The sequence below is a fragment of the Eriocheir sinensis genome, chromosome 32 (genome assembly GCF_024679095.1).
Source record: "Eriocheir sinensis breed Jianghai 21 chromosome 32, ASM2467909v1, whole genome shotgun sequence".
Taxonomy (NCBI): Eukaryota; Metazoa; Arthropoda; class Malacostraca; order Decapoda; family Varunidae; genus Eriocheir; species Eriocheir sinensis.
The window spans coordinates 12,782,201-12,806,597 of record NC_066540.1 but is presented as its reverse complement, the minus strand read 5'-3'; the positions used below and the strand labels follow the sequence as shown (position 1 = coordinate 12,806,597).

At 44.2% G+C, this 24,397-nt stretch overlaps 1 protein-coding gene across 1 annotated transcript in view; it reads left to right on the top strand.

Annotated features, from left to right (window-relative positions):
* LOC127006159 (short neuropeptide F-like) overlaps positions 1–24,346 on the top strand; it is a 28,218-nt gene extending 3,872 nt beyond the window's left edge. Inside the window, exons 2-4 of the mRNA XM_050875695.1 lie at positions 13,257–13,417; positions 15,552–15,650; positions 22,223–24,346. Coding sequence (XP_050731652.1) covers positions 13,257–13,417; positions 15,552–15,650; positions 22,223–22,249 — 287 coding nt within the window. The 3' untranslated portion in view covers positions 22,250–24,346. The remainder of the gene's footprint in view (positions 1–13,256; positions 13,418–15,551; positions 15,651–22,222) is intronic.
* The last annotated feature ends 51 nt before the right edge of the window (positions 24,347–24,397 follow it).

Sequence of the window (24,397 nt, the reverse complement as noted above, 5' to 3'; positions counted from 1 at the left end):
AACCAGATAACCTATAATTCCTTCCCCTTCTGTCTCTCTCCGGCATATGACCACGGATGTTGCGCCGACTAAACGAAACTTTCCAACTTTCGCCTAACCAGCCTTATCCATCCCCCACTTTCAAATCCCAATATAAGATAGAATGTTTGACTACCCCTTCCACCCAGCCCTACCACGACGTTTCCTTTAATCATCAGAAGAGGAAAATGAAGTCACTCCTCCCTCGGACTTTTTAATCACTTTTTTCCTTCGCCAGCACAAGAGCCGTATAAACATAACAGTCTTACACACACACACACACACACACACACACACACACACACACACACACACACACACACACACACACACACACTTCATCCTCCCCAGACTCCTCTACGCCTCTCCTGCTTGTGCTTCGTCCATCAACAAAACCCAGCAACGCTGACTAGAGAGAGTGCAGAAGCGGGTTTGCAGACAGATTCTGGTCAGTTCTTACACCAATTACGAGAACGCACTCACCCAGCTGAATCTGCCCACCCTTCAGGACCGATACCACATAAGCCTAACCTAATTCGGCAAGTCCCTCCTCCACAACCCCCGCCATAGAGACCTGCTCCCACCCGCCCTCCCTCCCCCTACACGACCCACAGGACACCACAATATTCTAGTCCCGGTCAGAGCTCGGACGGACAGGTACCGGCTTAGCGCGATACCGACACTGTGAGGGCCATTAACACCTCCATGATCACATGACCCCTTATGGCTGCCAACAAGTGAATAAACCATATATTATTATTATTATTATTATTATTATTATTATTATTATTATTATTATTATTATTATTATTATTATTATTATTATTATTATTATTATTATTATTATTACAGTTGCTTGTTAATATCCCTTCCTCCGCAACACATATCACCATCGACACTCAACTCACTACAACAACAACAACAACAACAACAACTACTACTACTACTACTACTACTACTACTACTACTACTACTACTACTACAACCATCACCATCATCATCGTCACTACCACCACCCCACCACCACAACTATCACGTGTGCAACTCAGAAGTAACCACCCCACCCGTCTGCTTTAATAATTATGTTCATCACCTGAACTCTAATTGCACCTCGCAGCCGAAGCATGAACGCGCTCCCTTCACTGCCTTCCATGCGCGCCATTCAGCCAGTAATCCCGCGTAGTGGTGGCCAGGAGCGGAACGTGAATGCTAGACGACCCAAAGGCGTATCAATGGGGTGAATCCGAGGGAGTGATCCGGTGATGGTGTTTAGGGTGGGTCCTCAGAGTGATGGAATGCATAGTGATCTGTTCAGGAAAGACACGAGACAGAGCGATGTAAAACAAGTACCTGGACAGACAGATGGTGACATTTATAGGCAGACAGACAGGTGGGGAGACATACGGGAATGCTGCTGGTGATCTGTGCAGGATAGACAGGAGACAGAAGGATGCAAAACAGGTACCGAGAAAGATAGTTACGCTTACACCTACCAATAGATAAACTAACAGGTGAGAAGGCATAACAGACATACGGAAATGCTGCTGGTGATCAGTGCAGGAAAGATAATGAAGAGACAGAAAGATACAAAACAGGAGAATGAAGAGACAGACAGATACAAAACAGGAGAATGAAGAGACAGACAGATACAAAACAGGAGAATGAAGAGACAGACAGATACAAAACAGGAGAATGAAGAGACAGACAGATACAAAACAGGAGAGTGAAGAGACAGACAGATACAAAACAGGAGAATGAAGAGACAGGCAGATACAAAACAGGAGAGTGAAGAGACAGACAGATACAAAACAGGAGAGTGAAGAGACAGGCAGATACAAAACAGGAGAATGAAGAGACAGGCAGATACAAAACAGGAGAGTGAAGAGACAGACAGATACAAAACAGGAGAATGAAGAGACAGACAGATACAAAACAGGGGAATGAAGAGACAGACAGATACAAAACAGAAGAATGGAGAGACAGACAGATACAAAACAGGAGAATGAAGAGACAGGCAGATACAAAACAGGGGAATGAAGAGACAGACAGATACAAAACAGGAGAATGAAGAGACAAACAGATACAAAACGGGAGAATGAAGAGACAAACAGATACAAAACAGGAGAATGAAATGACAGACAGATACAAAACAGGAGAATGAAGAGACAGACAGATACAAAACAGGAGAATGAAGAGACAGACAGATACAAAACAGGAGAATGAAGAGACAGACAGATACAAAACAGGAGAATGAAGAGACAGACAGATACAAAACAGGTACCGAACGAAAAACATGGTCACATTTATCAACAGACAGACAGACTGATGATAGACCTACTGGACACACATATAAACAAGATGTATATAGGCTGAGAAGGAATGGCTGGGACACTTCATTGACAATATAAATGATAATGATTGATAATGATAAAATAGTGATGATGACAATAATAACAGCAATAACAATAATGATAATAATAAAAAACCGTTCGACAATCATCCTGCACTTTTTTTTCACTTTTCTTCGCATTTTCATTAGTACATTACTCTCTCTCTCTCTCTCTCTCTCTTTTTATTTAAACATGTTCAGTACATTAGTACATGGCAGTATTATTTTTCTATGCTAAAGTTCCCCCGACCGTTGGGGAGCTATTTCAAAGCTTCTGCCGAGGTTAAAATTATGTACATGCTTACGGTGGGTGTAGGAGTAGCCACCTGTGGGACGCAACCTTCAACTGCTGAGTGGACAGTTGTGTCACGTCCACATCAGCAGTGAGGTTGTTCCACCACACCACCGCTGCGATGGAGAAGGCACGTTGGTGGGTGCTGGAGCGGGCCATTGGCACTTCCAGGAGGGAGGCGTTGCTCAGCACCGTTCTCGTGCTGCGCTCAGACCTCCTCCAGGTAGCCCTCAGGTCCGTCAGGTGGGGCACTAGGCCCACTTGTGCCTTGTGTAGCACCGTCAGGGCAGCGACGCGGCGACGGTGCTCCAGGCTGTTCAGCTGGTTCGTGGCTGCTCTTGTCCGTCCCTCGTGTGGTTGTTGTTGTTGTTGTTGTTGTTGTTGTCGATGTTGTTGTCGCTGTGTCTCCCACTGGCTCGGTCGGTGGTGCTGGGTGCCGTTGATGAGGCGTTCAGCCCTCCTCTGCACCTTGTCTAGCAGGTTGAGGTGGCAGCGGGCGCTGGCCATCCAGGTGAGCGGTGCATACTCCATCACTGGACGGACTTGTGCCTTATAGAGGGTGTTCAGGCCCTCAGCATCGAGGAGGTTCTTCATGCGGCGCAGGAGGTTCACCTTCTGGGAGGCTTTATGCGCCACCCTTTCAAGGTGACGGTCGAACCGCAGCTGGGAGTCCACCTCCACGCCCAGGATGTCGACGCTGGCCTACAGAGGGATGGTGTCGTTCCCGAATCTCAGTCTGCCGTGGAGTTGCGTTGTTGCTACGCGGAGGCTCCTGCCTAACAGGTAGTTTGAGAGCAGGAGCAGCAGGTCCCCCGTGATGCCTAGTTGCTGTAGCTTCGCCGTCAGACTCTCTCTCTCTCTCTCTCTCTCTCTCTCTCTCTCTCTCTCTCTCTCTCTCTCTCTCTCTCTCTCTCTCTCTCTCTCTCTCTCTCTCTCTTTCCTCTCATGTTCTTAATTAGCTTTCCAGTCAATATGATCGCTGTGAATTTAAAAGCTTTGCGCCCGATCTGTCTGTCTGTCTGTCTGTCTTTCTTTTTCAGTACCTCTCATCATCACTTTCTCCGTCCCTTTGTCTGTATTTTGTCTCTCTCTATCTATCTTTCTATCAATCTATTTATCTATAACTATCTATTTATCTATATCTATCTATTTGTCTAGCCATCTATCTATCTATTTCCCCTTCCGTCTGTCGCCTACACCTTATTGTTATATCAGTCATCATCATCATCAGCAGCAGCAGCAGCGCGTGCGTGGGGTGGGTCATTAGCACTCCCGTGTAAGGTAATGCCACTGAATCGCCTCAATGTATGCTGCCCTGCGTGGGGAGAATTACTCTTTCTTTTTTTCACTTAATTGTATGTACTTCAAAAGGCATCACTTGGCGCCCCTGTTGTTTTATTGATATTTTTGATAATATGTTTTGTTATGGCGACAAAGGTTGATGTTATGAGTCAGGGGGTTGTGTTCAGCGGCTTGTTTTGCTTCCCGTCACGTTGTTGGCGTCGTTTATGATAACGTTATTGCTGTGGAGTGACTTGTTTTATTCGTTCGTTGTTATCACGGATTTTTTTTGTTTTGATACTTCCTTTATTTGTCTTGTTCTTTATTCTACGTCGGCAGTTTTCAGCGCGGCAGGACCATAACATTTCGTGGTGTTTTGCTCTGAATTGTGGACATATTGCGTCGTTTTGCCCCGGGGGAACTCTCATGGCTCATCTTTTTTTTATTGTTTAACAGCTGTCCAGGGCAGTGACGTCTCAAGATTTGTATAAATAGTTTTAGCAAATATGCAGGCCGTGAAACGTCATTACATTTTAGTTAATAGGTTAAGAAAACTCTTCTATATAAATCTGAAAAAAATATTCCAATTGAAATATTTGGTTTCAGAAAATTATATCTAGGCACATTTAGCTCTGAGAATCATAATTAATATTGACCCTTTTCACCAAAATGTTAATGGTCAATTGTACATGTCCATACGATCGTTTTCTTGAAAAAAACATTGTGATGACGTCACGCAGACCTATGGAGATTAGTTTGTGTAGACGCTTCTTCATGCATGACCACGGAGAGACTCCTGGCCGCCTTAACGGCCCTGAAGCGCCAGCAACATGGTCTGTTCCACTAGTCGATGCTCTTCCTGAAGGCGAGTTATTCACCACTGTCGCACTGTCTTGTGGTGTGTAGCAGCGGCCAGCCATAAACGTTGCACAATAAACTCTACAAAGCCGGTGGAGGTGGCTCGGCTGGCCTTGGTCGAGGCTTGACTGGAGCAATGTGGTGCAAGAAGAACGAAGTAATTGTGTCGACAAGCCTGTACGGAGCTGCTGGCCGCCACGTCCTCGCCTTCGTTGGGTCTATACTGTATGCAGGGCCCCGGCCCGCTGCGCCGAGCCCTACCCTTTTCAGTATCGCAGTAATATACACAGTCGTGATGAATCAGTCAGTGTTTTTATTCAATATCATAGAAACGGGTCATAAATCTGATTTCCAAGAGGAAAGATGTAGTAACAATTTACATTTCTTCCTAACACTGCACCGAGTCATGTTCTCTTTCAATAGTGGTATAAAATATAGTCGTATTTTATCAGTAACATCGTTTTTTTGCGCAAAGTCATATAAACGAGCAACTAATAAACTAATAAAGAAAACGATGAATGCAAACTTTCCACTAACCACGACTACCCAGAGCCCACATTCTCCTCCAGTACAGGACTCACAGCAACAAAGGCGTAGCTTATCAGTCAATATTACGCATGAATCTGATCATAAATACTGGCCACACATCGGACCTCTCCCTGGACAGAGAGATAAAAGAATGTCAACCACCTCTTTCTCCCCTGGGACTGACGTGGCAGTGGCGAGGTCTGAGTCATCACACGGACGCTGGCACACATTAGGACGAGAGGGCACAGAGGGAGGACACTCGACATATGAAACGGCCGGCGATGCGAGCCTCCCTTTTTTTATAGTGATGTTATCGTTGGTAGGATTTTGATAGGACTTTTTTTTATACACCAACATAGGACCAGTCTCTCTCTCTCTCTCTCTCTCTCTCTCTCTCTCTCTCTCTCTCTCTCTCTCTCTCTCTCTCTCTCTCTCTCACACACACACACACACATCTCTATAGCGCAGTGGTAGCACGCTCGCCTCACAACCGAGAGGTCCCGGGTTCGATTCCTGGGCGGAGTGGAGGCGGATGGGCAGTGTTCTTTAAGCCGTGCCCCAAGTCCACCCGGCAATGAAAGGGTACTGGGTGTCCCGTTATGCTGCTAGTGTGTGGCGCTGGAGCCGGCCGCGAGCACCTCATCCATTATGCATCCGGAGTGACTCGGTGGACGGATAAATATCGAAGTGTTTGATTCCCTCACCGTACCTTCCGCCTTTCATTGCTCCCGCGCGCCAATTAGCCTGTGATCATCTTAAGGGGCTATTACACTGTGCAAATTTTCCGTGGATCTTCAGTCAAACCACGATTTCCGGTGGTGTAGTTCTCATTTGTTTCTTGTTATTGCTGCTGCTGATGATGGTGAGTAATACCGTCGTCCTTCGGTGAAATCCACTGTAGCTTTTGAAGATCGTGGACACGTCAGAACACCACGGAAATATGAGAACCACGCCAGCGGAAATCGTGGTTTGACGGAAGGTCCACGGAAAATTTGCCCAGTTTGATAGCCCCTTAAAGGTGTTCTGGTTAATAGGGCAGCTCCTTCGATCAATAAGGCGTGTAGTGTTGAGCTGGTGATAATAATGAGAAAAACAGTGTCGACTGGAGAGAGGACCACGCCGAGCTAAGCCAAGGAACAGTGTGTCTTTAACATCTAAGGAATATGTTGATGATAAATGTATAAATCAGTTGAGTCTCAAAACAGTGTCTCACGAAAAACGGAGGGGAAAATTATAAGCTTGTTACTTTATTCCACCTGCGCGGAAAATTGTTAGTTTAATGAGAAATTATGACGCAAAGAAGTTCGTGCGTGATGAAGAAACTGAATTATATAATTACGTAAATAAGGAAATTTAAATGTATCCTGAAAATACGACACCACGAATACAAAAATAATACGAGGAAATTTATATACCTTAATTAACCTGGCTTTGTACTAGTAGTTTAGTTACGTATTTATCTTTATCCAATTATCTCTGTCTATGTATATTCAAATGAAGATGTTTACGAACCTGTCTATATAACTATCTATCTATTTTTCCGTCTGTTTATCTATTCATTTCTCCATAGTCTGTCTAGCATGTCTGCCTCTGTTTCCGTCTATCTGTATGTTTAGCTATCTCTTGTATGCTTGTCGGAATGCCTCTATCCCCTCTTATTAACAAATCCATCTATCCGGCTGTCCAACTGCGCTCCCGCCGCCATTCACCTGTTTCATTTCATCTCCGTTAGTTCATTCACACCATTCTCTATACACTTCTCTCTAAATCTGTGTGTGTGTGTGTGTGTGTGTGTGTGTGTGTGTGTGTGTGTGTGTGTGTGTGTGTGTGTGAGTGTGAGTGTGAATGTGAGTGTAAGAGTGTGTGTGTGTGTGTGTTTGTGTGTGTGTGCGTGTGCGTGTAGTGAGGTTTTATAACGCCCGTCACAGTCCTGGTGTCCTGCAGGAGGGGGAACGTGAGCGCCAGGTAAGTGGGTTAGCGAGCAGCAGGTATCCCGCTAATTGATGTGTGTCTGGGCGCGTACTAACCGTCACGCACGCACGACGGGAGACAGTTTTGCTTGGTCCAGGGAGGAAAGTGTATATTTCTAAACTGTGAATATGTGTTTGTGTGTTTGTGGGTGTGTGGGTGTGGGTGTGACCAACGATCTCGATTCCCCCCCCCCCTTTTTTTTTTTTTTACATCATCGCCCGTGGCGCCGGTAGGCTTGTTTTGGAGGGGCCTGATGGTATGGCTCAGCCCGTTGTGGCGCAGGCCAATGTTTATTGTGGCGCCATCTTGCATTGGCTCATGCTGCCCTCCCGGAGCTCATCTTTAATCCTAGAATCTAGAGTCCGGGTTGATAGGTGGTCCTCTGGACAGCATGTGGGTAGTTTTAAGCCACTCGGCGGCGGCTGAAAAATCCCAGCTTGGTGGCACCGGGCGGGGATTAAACTCGCGTTGTCCCGAACGCGGCGCCGTCACGCTATCCACTTTGCCACCGCCTCCTCGTTCTGCATCATATTCCTTTTTATTAGAGTCTTTCCTTTAGTCCATTACCTTCTTGCAGTGTTAGAAAAGCTACAGCACGGTAAAATATAGAGTGATAGAGTGACGTCCAAAAAAAGAGACGGTTCCAGAGTTTTTGATGAGTCTAGTGAGAACGGTGAGCCCTGTATGCATGGAGTAATAAAGACTTAACGGTATTATAAGACACACTCGCTTCTCACATCAACTATTTCTAAAGGTCAAAGAGCAAGGGGATCAATCGGGTTCTAATGAGAGTTTTTTGAGGTCCACGGTACAGAGGAAGGGTCATACTATCACCAGGGTCATAAAACTACTCGTGGAAATACCCAAAACTCCTACGAAAGCCTTGTGAAATATGTGGACTTTGGCGACGAAATGTTGAGTAATACGGCCCTGAATATCATGCTTACCATAAAACATTCTTCCTCCTGTTACTGTTCAAGTGCTCAGGTGTCCCAAAACAAAGCCGATACCAACGTTAACATATCGGATCCAGGGAGTACGGTGAACCCTGTATGCATGGAGTAATAAAGACTTATCATCATGCTTACCATAACACATTCTTCCTCCTGTTACTGTTCAAGTGTTCAGGTGTCCCAAAACAAAGCCGATGACAAAGTTAACATATCGGATCCAAGGAGTACGGTGAGCCCTGTATGCATTGAGTAATAAAGACTTAATATCATGCTTACCATAATACATTCTTCCTCCTGTTACTGTTCAAGTGCTCACGTGTCCCAAAACAAAGCCGATGACAAAGTTAACATATCGCATCCAGGGAGAACGGTGGACCCTTTACACTCTTCGTCCAGCTTGGCCCAATAACCATGAAGAAATATAGACTAATCATCACCTTTCCCATAATATATTCTTCCTTCCGTTATTGCTTAAGTATCTAATGTATAATTCAACCCAAAAAAAAGCTTACCGAAGACTTGCTCTATAGTGACGTGTTCGCCTATATACTCCGCCACGGTTATACAGACATCAGCGCACTACACCACACAACGTTATGGCTTAAGCGTCGACAATATACGTAAGTCACCTAAAGAAGCTCACCAAAGAATTATGAGTTACGTGTATAAATATCGTTACCTGTACAGACGTCAGCTGAAGAAATCTAGAATAATCATCGCTTTTCCCATAATATATTCTCCCTCTCGTTATTGGTTAAGTATCTAATGTATAATTCAACCCAATAAAAGCTTACCGAAGACTTGGTAGTGACGTGTTGACCTATATATTCCGTCACGTGTATACAGACATCAGCGCACTACACCTTTACCGTCGACAATACACGTAAGTCGTCTAAAGAAGCTCCCCAAAGAATTATGAGTAACGTGTATAAATATCACTACCCGTACAGACGTCAGCGCGCCATATCACAGAACGAGTGGACCATGAACAGCCACACACTATAGAAAGGCCAACAACACGCCCACGGAGAGCTAGGAAGCAAAAGAAGAACTGGAGCGTCGTGAACAGCGTCGGTGTGTTGTGTGGTTGGTGGCTGGTGTTAACTCGCCTCGGTACACCCTTTGTTACCCCCTCACGCCTGCGGAAAAGGGGAGGTGGTGTTCTTTGTCCTTCCTGTCTCTCTGTCTCTATCCATCTACCTACTTACCTATCTGTCCCTGTATCTGTCTATCTATTTATTTATCTGTCTATGTCTGTGTTTTTCTATCTATCTATCCTCCTTATCTTCGTTCCCCTTTTTCCTCTTGTAATAGTCATCCTCCTCCTCCCTTACCTCTTTCTCCCCCACTTTTCCTTCTTCTTTTTCTTCTTCTCCATCTTCTTTTTCTTCTTCTTCATCTTCATCTTCTTCTTCTTCATCTTCTTTTTCTTCTTCTTTTTCTTCTTCTTCATCTTCTTTTTCTTCTTCATCTTTTTCGTCTTCTTTTTCTTCTTCTTTTTCTTCTTCTTCTTTTTTTTCTTCTTCTTCTTCATCTTCCTCTTCCTCTTCTTTCCCTCCTCCTCTTCCTCCCTGTGTGGCGGTGTTCAGTGGAGCAACAGCGCGTGTTTATCTCTTCAACGCGCCCCGCCAGCCACACCCGACCCGGCGACACTATCCACCCTACACTTATATTTTTCATCTCTCTCTCTCTCTCTCTCTCTCTCTCTCTCTCTCTCTCTCTCTCTCTCTCTCTCTCTCTCTCTCTCTCACACACACACACACACACACACACACACACACTTTATTCTGCCTCATAGCATTTCCAGCGTTAGGCACAAGGAGACTATGTCTGTACAAGTTCCCCTCAAAGACAAGACGCCTCAGGGCAAGACAACTTACTAAACACCACACTGACGAATGACTGGAGGCCGCCGATGCTACACTAACCCTGACTTGGGCCGCTGTTTTAATTTAAGAGACGATGAATGATAAAAGGGCTGGAGTAAAGGAATGCATAATGTAGTATTTGGGTCATCTCTTGCGAGGGTCTCATTATTTATGTTATATGAGACGAAACAGGTAGTAAGGGAGGTGTTCGGAGCAGCTCCAGAACACCTAAGACGCCAAGAAAGAAAAAAATAAAGTGAAAGCGATGAGAGAGAGAGAGAGAGAGAGAGAGAGAGAGAGAGAGAGAGAGAGAGAGAGAGAGAGAGAGAGAGAGAGAGAGAGAGAGAGAGAGAGAGAGAGAGAGAGAGAGAGAGAGAGAGAGAGAGAGAGAGAGAGAGAGAGAGAGAGAACAAGAAAACTTACTTATAGAACTTACAGAAAAGGAGCGACCACTCATCACCAAATCTGAAAAGTTAATCATATACCTGTTACTCTGACCCTGGCTGCGGATACCTTACGTTACATCCCTATCATTCCACCTATACTTATCTTTGTTTTTTCAAGTCGTTTCGTTAGCTTGAAATCATCAGTAAGTATACCACCCATACACCGCTTACATCAATTTCAAATAATGGAATAAGTCGTGTATATATGTCATGTGCACACCATGAAAAATGCAGAATTGTATGAGGGTAAGTTTGTCAAAAAAAAAAAGGGATGTTTCTTTACGACTATATATTTTTTTTTTACGTTCAAGGACGTAAAAAAAAAAAGAAAAACAATAATGAAAAAAAAAGCCCTATACTTACTGCTCCTGAATAGAGAGCAGTGGCCAAAAAGAGAAATAAAAAATCTGTTAACACTATAAACAACTATAAATATCTGCCCGCTGCATAAAAGACCGGGCCGTAAACTTAAACCCGGTAGCAGCGACGGACCAAATTTGTGGCTTTACCGTGTACCAGCGACGGGCCACATTTTTGCCATGATATAAACCCCCAAAAATAGATGATGCATAAACTGATCACAAATGCGTTGATATATATTATAAAGTAGTTTGGGTGAGTGATGTTTTTTCTCATTTTTCTCGCTTAGAGGGGCATTAAGAAACATGATCCCTGCAGCTACCAGGTTAAGGAAAGTAACTCGTAAGGAAACTAACTTCTATATTGAGTAAATGACGATGTATCTCTCTTTACAACGTCCATAACCACTCCCAACTTTTCAAATATATCTTCCGCTCCTCGTCGACTCCTTTCTTTGCTCCTCTTCCTCCTTTTCGTTGTTTTCTTTATTAGATTTTTTTAAAGAAATAACATTACTGAGAACCGTCGCAGACTGTAAAATATTTCCGGTGTGTGTGTGTGTGTGTGTGTGTGTGTGTGTGTGTGTGTGTGTGTGTGTGTGTGTGTGTGTCTCTCTCTCTCTCTCTCTCTCTCTCTCTCTCTCTCTCTCTCTCTCTCTCTCTCTCTCTCTCTCTCTCTCTCTCTCTCTCTCTCTCTCTCTCTCTCTCTCTCTCTCTCTCTCTCTCTCTCTCTCTCTCTCTCTCTCTCTCTCTCTCTCTCTCTCTCTCTCTCTCTCTCTCTCTCTCTCTCTCTCTCTCTCTGTCTATCTATCTATCTATCTATCTATCGCAGGGCAGGGGAGGGCATTCAGGAGCATAATTAAAGGTCCTAAATTACCGGTTTGATAATTAAGTCTCCCTTTTGTCTTCCTCAGCATCCTTCTTCCTTAATTATGCCGAGATAATGAACTCAGGACATTATCAAAGTACATTTATTCCTGTGTTATCCTTTTTTCTTCCTTCCTCTTATTTTCTTTTTGCATTATTCTTGCCTCTATTTCTTCCTCTCCTTCATCCTTTTATTTCCTTCTTTTATTTTTCCTTCTGTGATTTTTTTTGTTTGTTTGTTTGCCTCTTTCATTCTGCTTCAGGACATAATTGCAGTACACTTCTTTCTTCTTTTTGTCGTTTTTCTTCCCTTTTTTCTTTTCCTTCTCCATTATTCTTGCTTCTTCCGTTCTTCTTCAGGATGTTATCGCAGTGCACTTTTCTCTTTTCTGTTCTTTTTCTTACTTTCTCTCATTTTCTTCCCCCATCGTTCTTTTCTCTTCCCTTCTTTCCCTCCTTTCCGGTCGCCTCGTCATATTTCCTTACTTTCTGATGCGTCATAAGTTGAAGATCTCTTTTTCTTTTCTTTTTCTTTTTTTCGTCGTCTGATCTTTTTTGGTAATCACCTAAAAAAATATGCATCCTTTGATCTACTTACTTATTACATATACAATCGAATTTTCATTTTTAGATCTTTCATTCGCCTTCTGTATTTTCTCCCCTTTATTTCAGTTTAACTTTTATCTTTTAATGTCGCTTTTCCGTCATATTGTGTGCGTTTCATATATCTTCGCTTTCCAATTCCTTCCACACTGCCTTCATCTTCTTTTCCGATACCCTACGCCCCTGTCCACCCAGCAGTGAATGGGTACCAGGTATTAATCGGGGGTTGTGTCCCGTCTCCTGAGGTCTGTTCCCTTCTCCTATAATTCCTTCCCCTTCTGTCTCTCTCCGGCATATGACCACAGACGTTGCGCCGACTAAACGAAACTTTCCAACTTTTTCCACACTGCCTTCATCGGCTTTTTATTCGTTACTGGAAAAGGCTTTCAAGCTGATAAAATCTTTCGTAATACATCACCGTCATCATCTTTAGTCATTACTAGTCGACTGCAGGACAAAGAAGTTTCCCAACGTTCCCCGCCTCCTGATGTAAGGGTACGCCATCCTGCTCTGGCAAATGCTCTAATTTCTTATCGCCACCTGATCATTTGTCTGCCCTGAGTTCTTATACGATTCCTTCTTATCCAATTCCTATTACTTTGGTTGTCTCATTGCTGCGGCCACTGCTTGTATGTGATGTAGTGTGTGTGTGTGTGTGTGTTTGTGAGGGTTTGCATGCCTGTGTTCATCTAGATAACTATAATCCATGTTTTTTTTCTTCAACTACTTCAAAACCTCCCAACAAAACCATCTCGTTGGTCAATTCTTGCGTAAGTAGGGCTCGCCACGCCGCACCTGACTGACACCCTCCCTCTCCCCGCAGCCCTGAACTACATGTACGACTGGCTGGCGGAGCACGAGGTGGGTCGCCGCGCCCCGCCATCCATGCGGCTACGATTCGGCAAGAGGGACATGGGGTGGCAGGTGGCCCAACGCTCCATGCCTTCCCTCAGACTCCGCTTCGGCAAAAGGAATGTGGATCAGGTAAAGGAGAGGAAAGGGAATGGAGAGAAATACTGAAGGAGTGAGGGATGAAGGGTAGTGAAAGAAAGGTTTAAAGGTAGATAAAGGGATAGGTGGAGGGTAGAGAAGGGATGGAGGATAGTGAAAGAATGGTTTAAAGGTAGATGAAGGGATAGGTGGAGGGTGGAGAAGGGATGGAGGATAGTGAAAGAATGGTTTAAAGGTAGATAAAGGGATAGGTGGAGGGTGGAGAAGGGATGGAGGGTAGTGAAAGAATGGTTTAAAGGCAGATGAAGGGATAGGTGGAGGGTGGAGAAGGGATGGAGGGTAGTGAAAGAATGGTTTAAAGGTAGATGAAGGGATAGGTGGAGGGTGAAGAAGAATGAATAGTGAGGGGATGGCGGAGTAAGGATAGCGATTAGTTTAAAATGGAAGGTGAAGGGGTGGATTGGGTGGAGGGTAAAGAAGTGAATGAATAGGGGATGAAGGGTAGTGGAAGAAACGTTTAAGGGAGGGTGAAGGGGTGGGTGAAGAGTAGGGAAGAATAGTGAAGGGATGGGTGAGTAAGAGTAGTGAATGGTTGAAAAGGGAAAGTGAATGAGTGGGTGGAGAGTGGATAAGGATATTGAGGGGGAGGGGGGGGGGGGGGAAGAATGGAGTGGAATAAAGGTGCAAGGGATGATGAAGGAGTGGGTGGAGGGTTTGTTGGAGAGTAAAAGGAGTGGGAAGAAAAGTTTAGTAAGGGTGTGGGAGATGACAGCCAGGTAATGAAACAAAGGACGAGAAGGTAAAGGGGTGGATGGGGGAAGGGTGTCGTAGGGTGAAAGGAGTGTGTGTTGCAGGGTGGATGGAGGGTATGTTGCAGGATGAAAGGAGTGGGAAGAGAAGTTTAGTAAGGGTGTGGAAGGTGACAGGTAATGAAGCGAAGGACGATAAGGTAGAGGGGTGAGTAGATGGTGTGTTGCAGGGTGAAACGAGTGGGGGTCGCGAAGTATAGTGAGGGAGGAGGTGAAGGGTGTGTTGTAGGCTGTAGAGGTGAGTGGAAGTTTAGTAACAGGTGAAACACGTCGATAACTGAAGAGGTTTCCCGTTGCGCCATTGCTCATGACTTGCTACTTCAGACCATCCGGATGCTATACAAATCCCTTATGCATGAGTTAACCAGCATCTCCATTCCTTCATCCCTCTCCCTGGTAAACTCTGGAACAGCCTTTCTTTATCTGTATTTCCTCCTGCCTATGCCTTGAACGCTTTATGAGGGGAGTATCAAGACATATCATCGGAATGTAACCACCTCTTTGGAATATTTCAACTACCATCTTCGTAGGAGCAGAACTAAACTGGGTATTTTTTTTCATCCACCTCTATTGTAAGAAGATATAGTGCAGCTTCCCACTCATGTTCAAAAATGTCAGTCTCTGCACTTAACCCCACTAAAAATACCTTGATGAGTCTGGTGAAAAGTTTTTAGAGCACTTAGGCATTGTTAACCGTCGTCTTCAAAACAGTGAGAGTAAAAGAATGGAGAAGAAACAGGAGACTTAGGAGGATGAGGAAAAGGAGGAGGGCAAAGAGGAGTAGATGTCTTTCCTCCTTTCTTCCCTCATCTTTTATTCAGGGTTTTTTTCCTCCTCTTTCCATTTTCTTTCCTGCCGGTCTCTTCCATATTCCCTTTTTTTCTGATCACAATAATCCGTTTGCTTTCTATACTTTTCCTTCTCTCTCTTTCCCTTTCCCTTCTTCCCTTGTCCCTTTTACCCTTCCATTCTACTCTCCCTTTCTTCCTTCCCTGTCCTCTGTTTTCTCCATTTCCTTCCTTCTTCCCCTTCATCTCTCCTCCCAAACCGTACATTGAGGTGCCCATGCTGTCACACACACAAACAAGCAAACACACACACACACACACACACACACACACACACACACACACACACACACACACACACACACACACACACACACACACACACACACACACACACACACACACACACTTCTCATGCCGCTCACTTTTCCCTTCTCTCTCTCTTTCTTCATCTTTCTATCTATTTATCTTTCTGTTTATCTATTTATCTACGCATGTATGTATGTATGTATGTATCTACCTATCTATCTATCTATCTTTCTCCTTTTCTTACCCACCTCAATGTTGCAGGTTGACCCTCTCTTCGACCACGACCTCATTCGCAAGGACGCCCGCACGCCCGCCCTAAGACTGCGGTTCGGGAAGAGAGACACAACAACTTACGGGGAGGTGAGTGTGAGTCCATAAACCGGCCCGGAGCTCCTCGGTGGGGCTGGCCGCGACTACCAATCAACCCGGCGACCATTACCGAGACATCCGCTTTCCTTCATCCTTCCTCCGTTCCGAGTTTCCTTCTTTAGTTCGTTTCTCTGGATTCGGTTGTGGTTTTATTTGGTGTGTGTGTGTGTGTGTGAGGGTGGGATGGGGGGTTGTGTGTGTGTGTGTGTGTGTGTGTGTGTGTGTGTGTCCCACCATAAAGAAAGCATATAAAAGGAAGAGAAGCAGATGTTCAAATAAATACGAGAGAGAGAGAGAGAGAGAGAGAGAGAGAGAGAGAGAGAGAGAGAGAGAACAGGTGGGCCGAGTGTGTAGAGATAATTAAAATCTGAACACATAAACGCGCCCAATGACTCCTCTTCGATGTTGAGTTCTCGTGCGAGGCAAAGAAAGGGTTCCTGCCGTAGTAATATGTTGTGTGACCATTGCTTCATCCTTCCTAGGCCTTTGTGATGACCTCTAATCAGTCTAGCTGCTTTCATTCAGTCATTCGTTTCTCTCTCTCTCTCTCTCTCTCTCTCTCTCTCTCTCTCTCTCTCTCTCTCTCTCTCTCTCTCTCTCTCTCTCTCTCTCTCTCTCTCTCTCTCTCTCTCTCTCTCTCTCTCTCACAAGCACGGGTGTATACTGTTAGATCATCACAACAAATCTCTGGAGCCCAAAAAACTCCAATTCAGTGTGACCTTTCGTACTTTTGTCTCGGTGGAAGTGCATTCTTTTTCACCCTCTGCACCGCCCGTCACGGATACTTACTCTGTCTCCTCTCCGCTGCCTCCTTCCCTTCGCCCGCTTCCCCCACCCCCTGCCTCCTGACCCCCGTGACGGCCCTCCACACCTCGCCACAGACAAAGGGGGAAGCGGGAGGCGGCGTGGCGGTGACATCCAAGCCAGTGTTGAGTTGTTCCTCTTTGTTCCAGCACTGTGTCTCCCTCTTCTTTGCCTTCTTTGCTCGATCATTTTACCACGAGTGCTTCTGCTTTTTTTTTTTGTATGCAGTTTTTTTTTTTTCAGCTTCGTTCATGCCACTGTTATTCCCTCTGCATAGTTTGAGCTTTGTTTCCTCTTTCCCTAGGCTCTGAACTGTCCCTGTCGAGGCTAATGTTAATGTTTTTTTAAGTGCTTTTGTTGCCATTATTGTTCTTTTATTTCATTCAAGTTCTCACGAAAGTTAACGTTCAGGACTCTCTCTCTCTCTCTCTCTCTCTCTCTCTCTCTCTCTCTCTCTCTCTCTCTCTCTCTCTCTCTCTCTCTCTCTCTCTCTCTCTCTCTCTCTCTCTCTCTCTCTCTCTCTCTCTCTCTCTCTCTCTCTCTCTCTATCTCTCTCTCTCTCTCTCTCTCTCTCTCTATCTCTCTCTCTCTCTCTCTCTCTCTCTCTCTCTCTCTCTCTCTCTCTCTCTCTCTCTCTCTCTCTCTCTCTCTCTCTCTCTCTCTCTCTCTCTCTCTCTCTCTCTCTCTCTCTCTCCTAGTTTTCAGTAAGTGTTGCATTAAGACACGTAACCGCCGATGATTGAGACAGTGCTGTAACCTTCCGTTCCCTTCGCTGCGTCTCGTTCAGTATGGGCAACAATAAGGCTGGTATTACAAGATACTTTCGCTTCTCACATCAGCTATTTCTAAAGGTCAAAGGAGGGATCAGTCAAGTTCTAATAAGGGTTTTTTTAGGCTCAGGGTGCAGAAGAAGGGTCAAACTACCACCAGGGTCATAAAACTACCCCTGGAAATGCTCACAACTCCTACGAAAGCCTCTTCAGTTATGTGTTCTTAGGGGGCGATATGTCTTTTAATACGACCCAAGTCTTGTCCCAGGCGAAGCAACAGCTAGTCCTCTCTCTTTGCTGCACATATTTTTTTTCTAATTTCCAGTAAGGGTAACGTTAAAGCTTGGACCCCTTGCTCAGTACTGCTCCCCCTCCCTGTATTACCTAGTGACGGGAGGCCGAGGCAGTGAGCGATGGTAGGGGTCAGGGTTTATTATTAGCATCTGCAGGTGGTTTTCCTGGATGCATCAACACGCCAGGAACTAGAGAAATGAGAGCCGAAAGAGAATCATTACTGGAGCCGGATGGAGTCACGAACATCGGACATATAAATGGAAAACACTGAAAAAGGTTTTATCATTTAATGGATCATTTCTGCCTGTGTTTGTCCATCTTCTGGGTCCCAACATAAGATGGACAAACACCTGCAACAAATAATGATGATGATGATTATAATGGCTATCAATTTGTTAATGGTCAAACTTAGCTTCATAACAAATTCAAGTTTAAGAGAGTCAGTGTGGCCGCCATCCTGAAGGTTTCGATAGTCATTTTGTTTCTGCATAGTGTTTCCTCCACCACTGTTTAATGAGCCCACTAACGGTCCTGGCGTGGGTGGCGGCACTGCCGGTGGGGTAAGCCAGACGTAGCTATGGTAGGTCCGAACGGAGGTCACTATTGGTCTGAAAGGTATAAAGGTGGGTGCATACGCTATAGCTGCGAGTGGGTGCGGTGCTCATCTCCGATCCTTACGCCCTTTGAGCCTGTAGTAGGTAAGAACCAGTTATCCCGGGTCGCGGGCCAATGTGAAATCCGAGATTGCCGCAGTTTACCTTTCCCAGGTTTTCCCAGGTTTCCTATTTATCGTCCAGCCTGAAAGGGATTATGAACAGCTGTGTGAGCTACACGCCGACTGTCCGGGCCGGGATTCGAACCCGGGTCCGCGGAGGAGTAGCCAGGCACGCTGACCACTAGAGCACGGTATGCCGCTATAATATTCGTTAATAACAATACAAAGTCACTTGTTCAACCTTTTACACCTGTTACAGAGTAGAAGACTGGCCAAAACAAGATCAAACAAACACCCGAGACACGCCGCTTCGTTTAAAATGAGACTAAGGAAGAATTTTGAAAACGGTTCATATTTAGTCCATGAGGTGTCTCGGTACTCCCCTCTTGAAAGAGTTCAAGTCATAGATAGGAGAGAATGCAGTGATCAGGAGGTAGTTCTAGAGTTTGATGGTGAGTGGGTGAAAGAAAGAAAAAAATATATGACTGAAGCAGCATTGGAGTCATGTGTAGCAGGCATTGGCACAAATCCTGGTTGTCAGTTGCCGCATCCATCCAAGTCTTATCCTGTAAACATCCCCAAAGTGGTAATCAAATCATACCGCTATACTGTTGTGGAGGCTCCTCTCAGGTTAAAAGGTTAGACTTCCTTGTACCTTGATTCGTCCGAGGCCCCAGAAGACTTGGAACCTTGCCAGTACACACACCTCCCGTTTGACGTGTCTCTCTCCCCTGCCTGGGTCCTTATTCTTAGAAGTCTCTGGCTCCCATTACGAGTAGTTAACATGGCCTCAGAGAAGATTGACCTGGTTTTCATTGGTCATTTTCCCGTTCAAGATGCAGAAATCGTTTAAAGTCATCTCCAGGATCACAAAACAATCCATGGAGATCACGAGAGACTTTTCAAACAGGCGGACTAAGGTGCCGATACGTTTAAGATTAATGTTACGGTCTCTGGCTTGGCTGAACGACTACTTGATAAACGCCTTTCCTGTTTCTTGAATTTTGATAACTTGTTACCAAATACCCAGTTAGGTTTTAGAAAACAATTGGGTATTTGTGATGCACCTTTGACCGGGGTGCATCAGGATCAAGCTCCCCTGAATGCTGGGTCGGAGACTAGGCTTGTTTCCTTTGATCTCTCTCTCATTCGATTTAGTTAACCTTAAAGCACTACTTTTTAAACTTTTCCAGTAAGTATAAATGGTTCGTTTTATAACACTTTATCTGAATTTTTATCTGACCGGCATCAGATATTTTATTTTCTTTAATTATATCCAGTGTTCTTCAGGCCAGTGTTCTCGGTAAGCTTTTTTGTGTCTGTACTGGTGATATGTGGCATGGAACTTCCTCTCATTTAATAACTTATGCCGAGAATACTTTCTTATTCTACTCTATTCCTGATCTTCAAAGTAAGTCATGTGGCAACATAATTGAATGCGAATCATGATTTTATTTTTCTTGGTGTCAGAGTTGGGTATGACATTGAATTCTGCCAAGACTAGCAGTGTCGTTTTTATTCACTCAAGGACCACCGATCCACCACGCCCTGATATCTTAATTGACAAACAAGTAATCTACTCTTGTAACTCTAAAATCACCTGGGGTAAGCAGCTCCATTTTTATAATATTTTTCAAACCTTTTTGTACATAACCCTTTTTCGAGTACTGTGGTCCAGTTTGGGTGTCGGCAGCTCCACTTCATCTCAACTTTTAGATTGTTCTTTTAACTTCAATAAGTTTCTGCTGCCCAGTAGCATCAACATACAACTTTGTTATCCTCGAATGGTTGGTGATTTGGCCTTATTTTTGACATTTTTAGTAATACTGAGCACCGTCTTCACAACGCGTTTCCGGCTCAATTTCAGCTTGCTCACCATGCAGCCATAGTTTACAAGTCAATAAGCGTGCTCTCCAAACTTTTTTTTTTTTTTTTCGAAACTACTCAAATTTACGTTCATATATTCCCAATTTGACTAAAATATGGAATGTACTTCCACACTTGAGATTGTTTCTATTACTGACATTGATAAGTTTGAAGTAAAATTCAACACCCACCGGTTAACTCATTAGGTATTTTTTGTACTACTGTAAATTTCATCCGGGAGAATCTTATCAATATAACCAAGAAAATGTATTTTAAGGTAAGCTACATTTCCGGCCATCAAAGCGAGGGGCACTGAGGGGCAGAGAAGCGTCGTATTCTTATTCAAACAGACGTGAGTCGAGTCAAGAAAAATAAGAGTGAAACAAAACGAAAGTTCGCTATTGTTAAACAACACTTGCTGACCCAATCGGCCCACCACAAAAATATTGCAAAAAGTCTGTTGGTGTTGATTCTTGGCACGTTCGGCTGGCTGTTTCCTTGCTTACGTATTCTATTATGTTGCCAATACATCATTTTTTTTCTTTTTTTCTGCCTTTGTGTTGGACGGGGACAACGATAACACGGAGCCAGCACGGAGCGAGTCACGTATTGTTATCACGCAGCTATCGAACTCTCCCACTCATTCGTTAACTGTTTGTCTCCTCAATTTTATTTTGCGGCAGCTTTTTTCAACATTTTCTCACCAGTTTTGAAACCTTTCGGTAGCCCAAGATCCGCCCTCCACCGTCTGATAATGGACCGTATTGGCTATACAGGCAGCGCCACACGTGGCCACTCAGTGAACTGTCAAAGCAGTACTTTCCATAGAACTCAAATTATGTACTAGAGTGCGTCTGAGGCTGCCTCCAGGATACAAGGCCTTGGTGCCACCACCGCTCCAAGCCAACGACTACACACACTCTACTCCTACCCGACTTCCTGACTTTACTATTTGACATGGAGAAAATTTGAAATCGGATAGGAGTGAAGTGTGTGCAATCATCGGCTTGGGGCGACGGCGGCATCATGGCCGTGTACCCCTGAGACAGCCTCAGACGCACTCTAGTCTATAACTTGAACTCTATGGAAAATTCAGCTTGGAGTTGAGTGGCCACATGTGGCGCTGCCTGTATACCCAATACGGTCCATCCATTATCTGTGAAAGTAGCTGGCCCAGTGAGTGTTTACATGGTGATAAGGACCCAGTAGCGGGGCCCAAACTTCACTTAAAGAACATGATTTAGGACACTGCATATAGGGAATACTGAACAAGAAATTGACAGATTCCAATGCAGCATCCACAAAATAGCTTCAGATGCATATTTCTGAATCTTCAAGTTGTCTCTTTAACTACAGTAGATGTGCTGTGTTTTGGGGCACTGCTGGCCTGGTCCTTGCAGTGAAGGTTTTTTCTTTGTGCGTGTGCGTGCTTGCGTGTGTGTTTGTGTGTGTGTGTGGGTGGGTGGGTGTAACAAATATCATATTATTGTGAGGAACTGTTTCTTTTCCTTATCCTCTTTATTCTTTATATTAAGATATTTTCCTTGGTCTCTTTCTTTATAATCATCTTTTCATTTTTTATCCTTCATCTATTTTTCATTCATTCTTTTTCATCTATTTCTTCTCTTCCTTCTTCTCTTGCTCATCCACTCCATTCAGGTCTTCAAGTACCTGGAAAAATTCAGTAACGTAATCACTCAAGTCCTATGAGCTGCAAATCAACTCGAAATAACGGTCTTCCTATTCAAGTAAGGCGATGTAGTACAGACATTGGCAGGGTTTTTTCCTCAAGCAGCCATTCACCATTGGAACAATTTTCCCTTTGGAGTAGTAAATACGAAAACCATCAACTTTGAAAATCGAATAGACCGTTATTTCGTTGCGTCAGGGGCAACTAAATACGGATGAGCTTTCATCTGTTTCGCAGGCACGAGGTGACTGTCGAGCAGATTGAATCACCAGAGCAGAGCTGGCCATAGGCTTTTTGTTGCCTACTTTTCCATTTCCTCAGTCTTTGAAATAAGAAGGATTTTGTTTTGCATTACAGCTTTATGGTCAAATTTCCTCCGATAATCGTGACTTACTCTCAACCACCCTATTTTTTGTGTCTGTAGGAGGACGGGGCCAGCCAGGAGCAGTAATGGTTACATAGCGAGGGCTGCGTGGCTCGCTGACGGCAGCGTGGCTCGCCGAGGCTGACTGGCCGGTTGGCTGCGCGGCGCCGTCTGCCCGGCGTGCCGCAGGGAATCATTCACGCCATCTGGACTCCAAACCGCCCAGCCCACTTCGCTCCTTCTCCCCCCTTATGTCTTGTGGTTTCTAATTAAAGGTTTTCCTCCGACTGATTTTATTAAGACTGTAAAAAAGGAACATAAAAAACAATGTAAAGACACTCCTATCACATTATATAGATTTCAACTATATATATATATATATATATATATATATATATATATATATATATATATATATATATATATATATATATATATATATATATATCAGGCGATCTCGTGCGAAGACAACCCACCATCTGCATTATGCATACGTTAACAACACTTGCCGAGACATCTTTGCACAGCTGACTCACCGGGCATGAGGCAGCACCACCAGCAAGGCGGAAAGGCAAAGGACCCGGTGTTACTGTAAAATGTACTGTTTGTGTGTCGAAGATGCTCTCCCTCTAGAGTCTAGACCTTCTGTTTAGTTCACTGTCTAAGAATGAGTTTTAGTGATACTCTTGCCTCAAAATGAAGCCTAACTTAAAAATGATCAATAGAACCGTCAGGAGTCAACTGATGCTCCAAAAAAGAATTATCAGGTCTCACTAGAAGGCCACTGGTAGCAGAAAAAAACGGACATGGACTCCAATGATCCGCCTGCCCCTTTCCCGCGGCGAGACAGAACCACCGCTGGCGTCTTTACGAGGCAAGGCAGACGAAGGCGAAATATAATCGTTATTTGCAGTGGCATAGCGGGGGAGGGGAATCTAACTAAACCCCAAAAAGACCAGTAAAAATAATGAAAAAGTGGTATTACATTGAATTGGAAGCTGTGGATTTATAGAAAGGAAATGCATAACTGAGGGTCAAATTCGACTCTAAAAAAACATTATCATGCATTAATCTCTCTAATTTGAAAATGTCTGCATGGTAATTAAGGAATGATGACGATGATTAATCAAATCTACGGTGAAAAACTCTTATTACATAAAACTATACTGAATCTCACTCTCTTTGGAGGCTCGTTGTCATTCATTGGTTATTAATAAGCAATTCCATTTACTGTGAAAATGCAAAATGCTGCTTTAGCTTGTAGTTTTATCATCCCGTGCTTATACTAATTTTTCAACAGCAAAAAATATAAAGTTCCTAAGATAAGTACGAGATAAACACGCCCTCCAGCACACTTCCCTGGACAGACTTCTCAAGGTGTCCGCCACTGAAGAAAAGCAGGCAGTCCTCCTCCAGCAGTTCTCCTTCTCCGAGCCACGGCTGGGCGGCTTCAGACCTTCCCTTCCCCCTCCCGTCCTGCAAACCTCACCCCGACGGCCATAGTGGATTGAATCATTATAGTTCTTTGTTATTTCTTTTGACAGGCATTATTGAGTTTTTGTAACAGTAATGCAAGGTTGTGTGTGTCCAGAAATACAAGGTATTTCATGCCCTTGGTGATACCAAGCAACCTTTCGTTTGATTAGTGCCAGGTGTTTGATATCTCGCGTCATGACATAATGAGGTCAGGTCCCGTGCCCCTTCAGGTAATGGAAACGATTATTCAAAACAAATGTTGTAAACTAACTGCCACCAAACGCGAGCTTAAGAGCATTGAATCATGAGACATATGATAAGCCAACATTATGGTGTTAACGTTTGACGACAGAAGCCAGTCATGTTTGATAATAATGACCAAGTTCTTGGCTTAGAAGGGGAAGGAAAGAAGGAAGTTATTTATCTCAATCGTGTAATGCAGAAAAGTCCACAGCACTATGTAACAAAAATACAGCGTGAGAACAGCTTCAAATTAGGAAATGTAACACTTGGCGCCTTGCCAGTTGGTGTCTGTCTCGTCTGAGTGGCAGCGCAGCGAAGTAAAGACGCCGGCAGTATGTCTTCGTATCGTCTCTTCCCTACGAACATGTGAATTGGCTTCGATATGTTATGTAAGGCTGGTCATTTTGGAATAGACTTACCATTAGAATATTGTAGGCCTGAGAGTAAATAAATAATTTATTTTGATTGGATGCCTTACATGTCCCTTTTTAACCTCCGCATACAGTGAATGGTAAG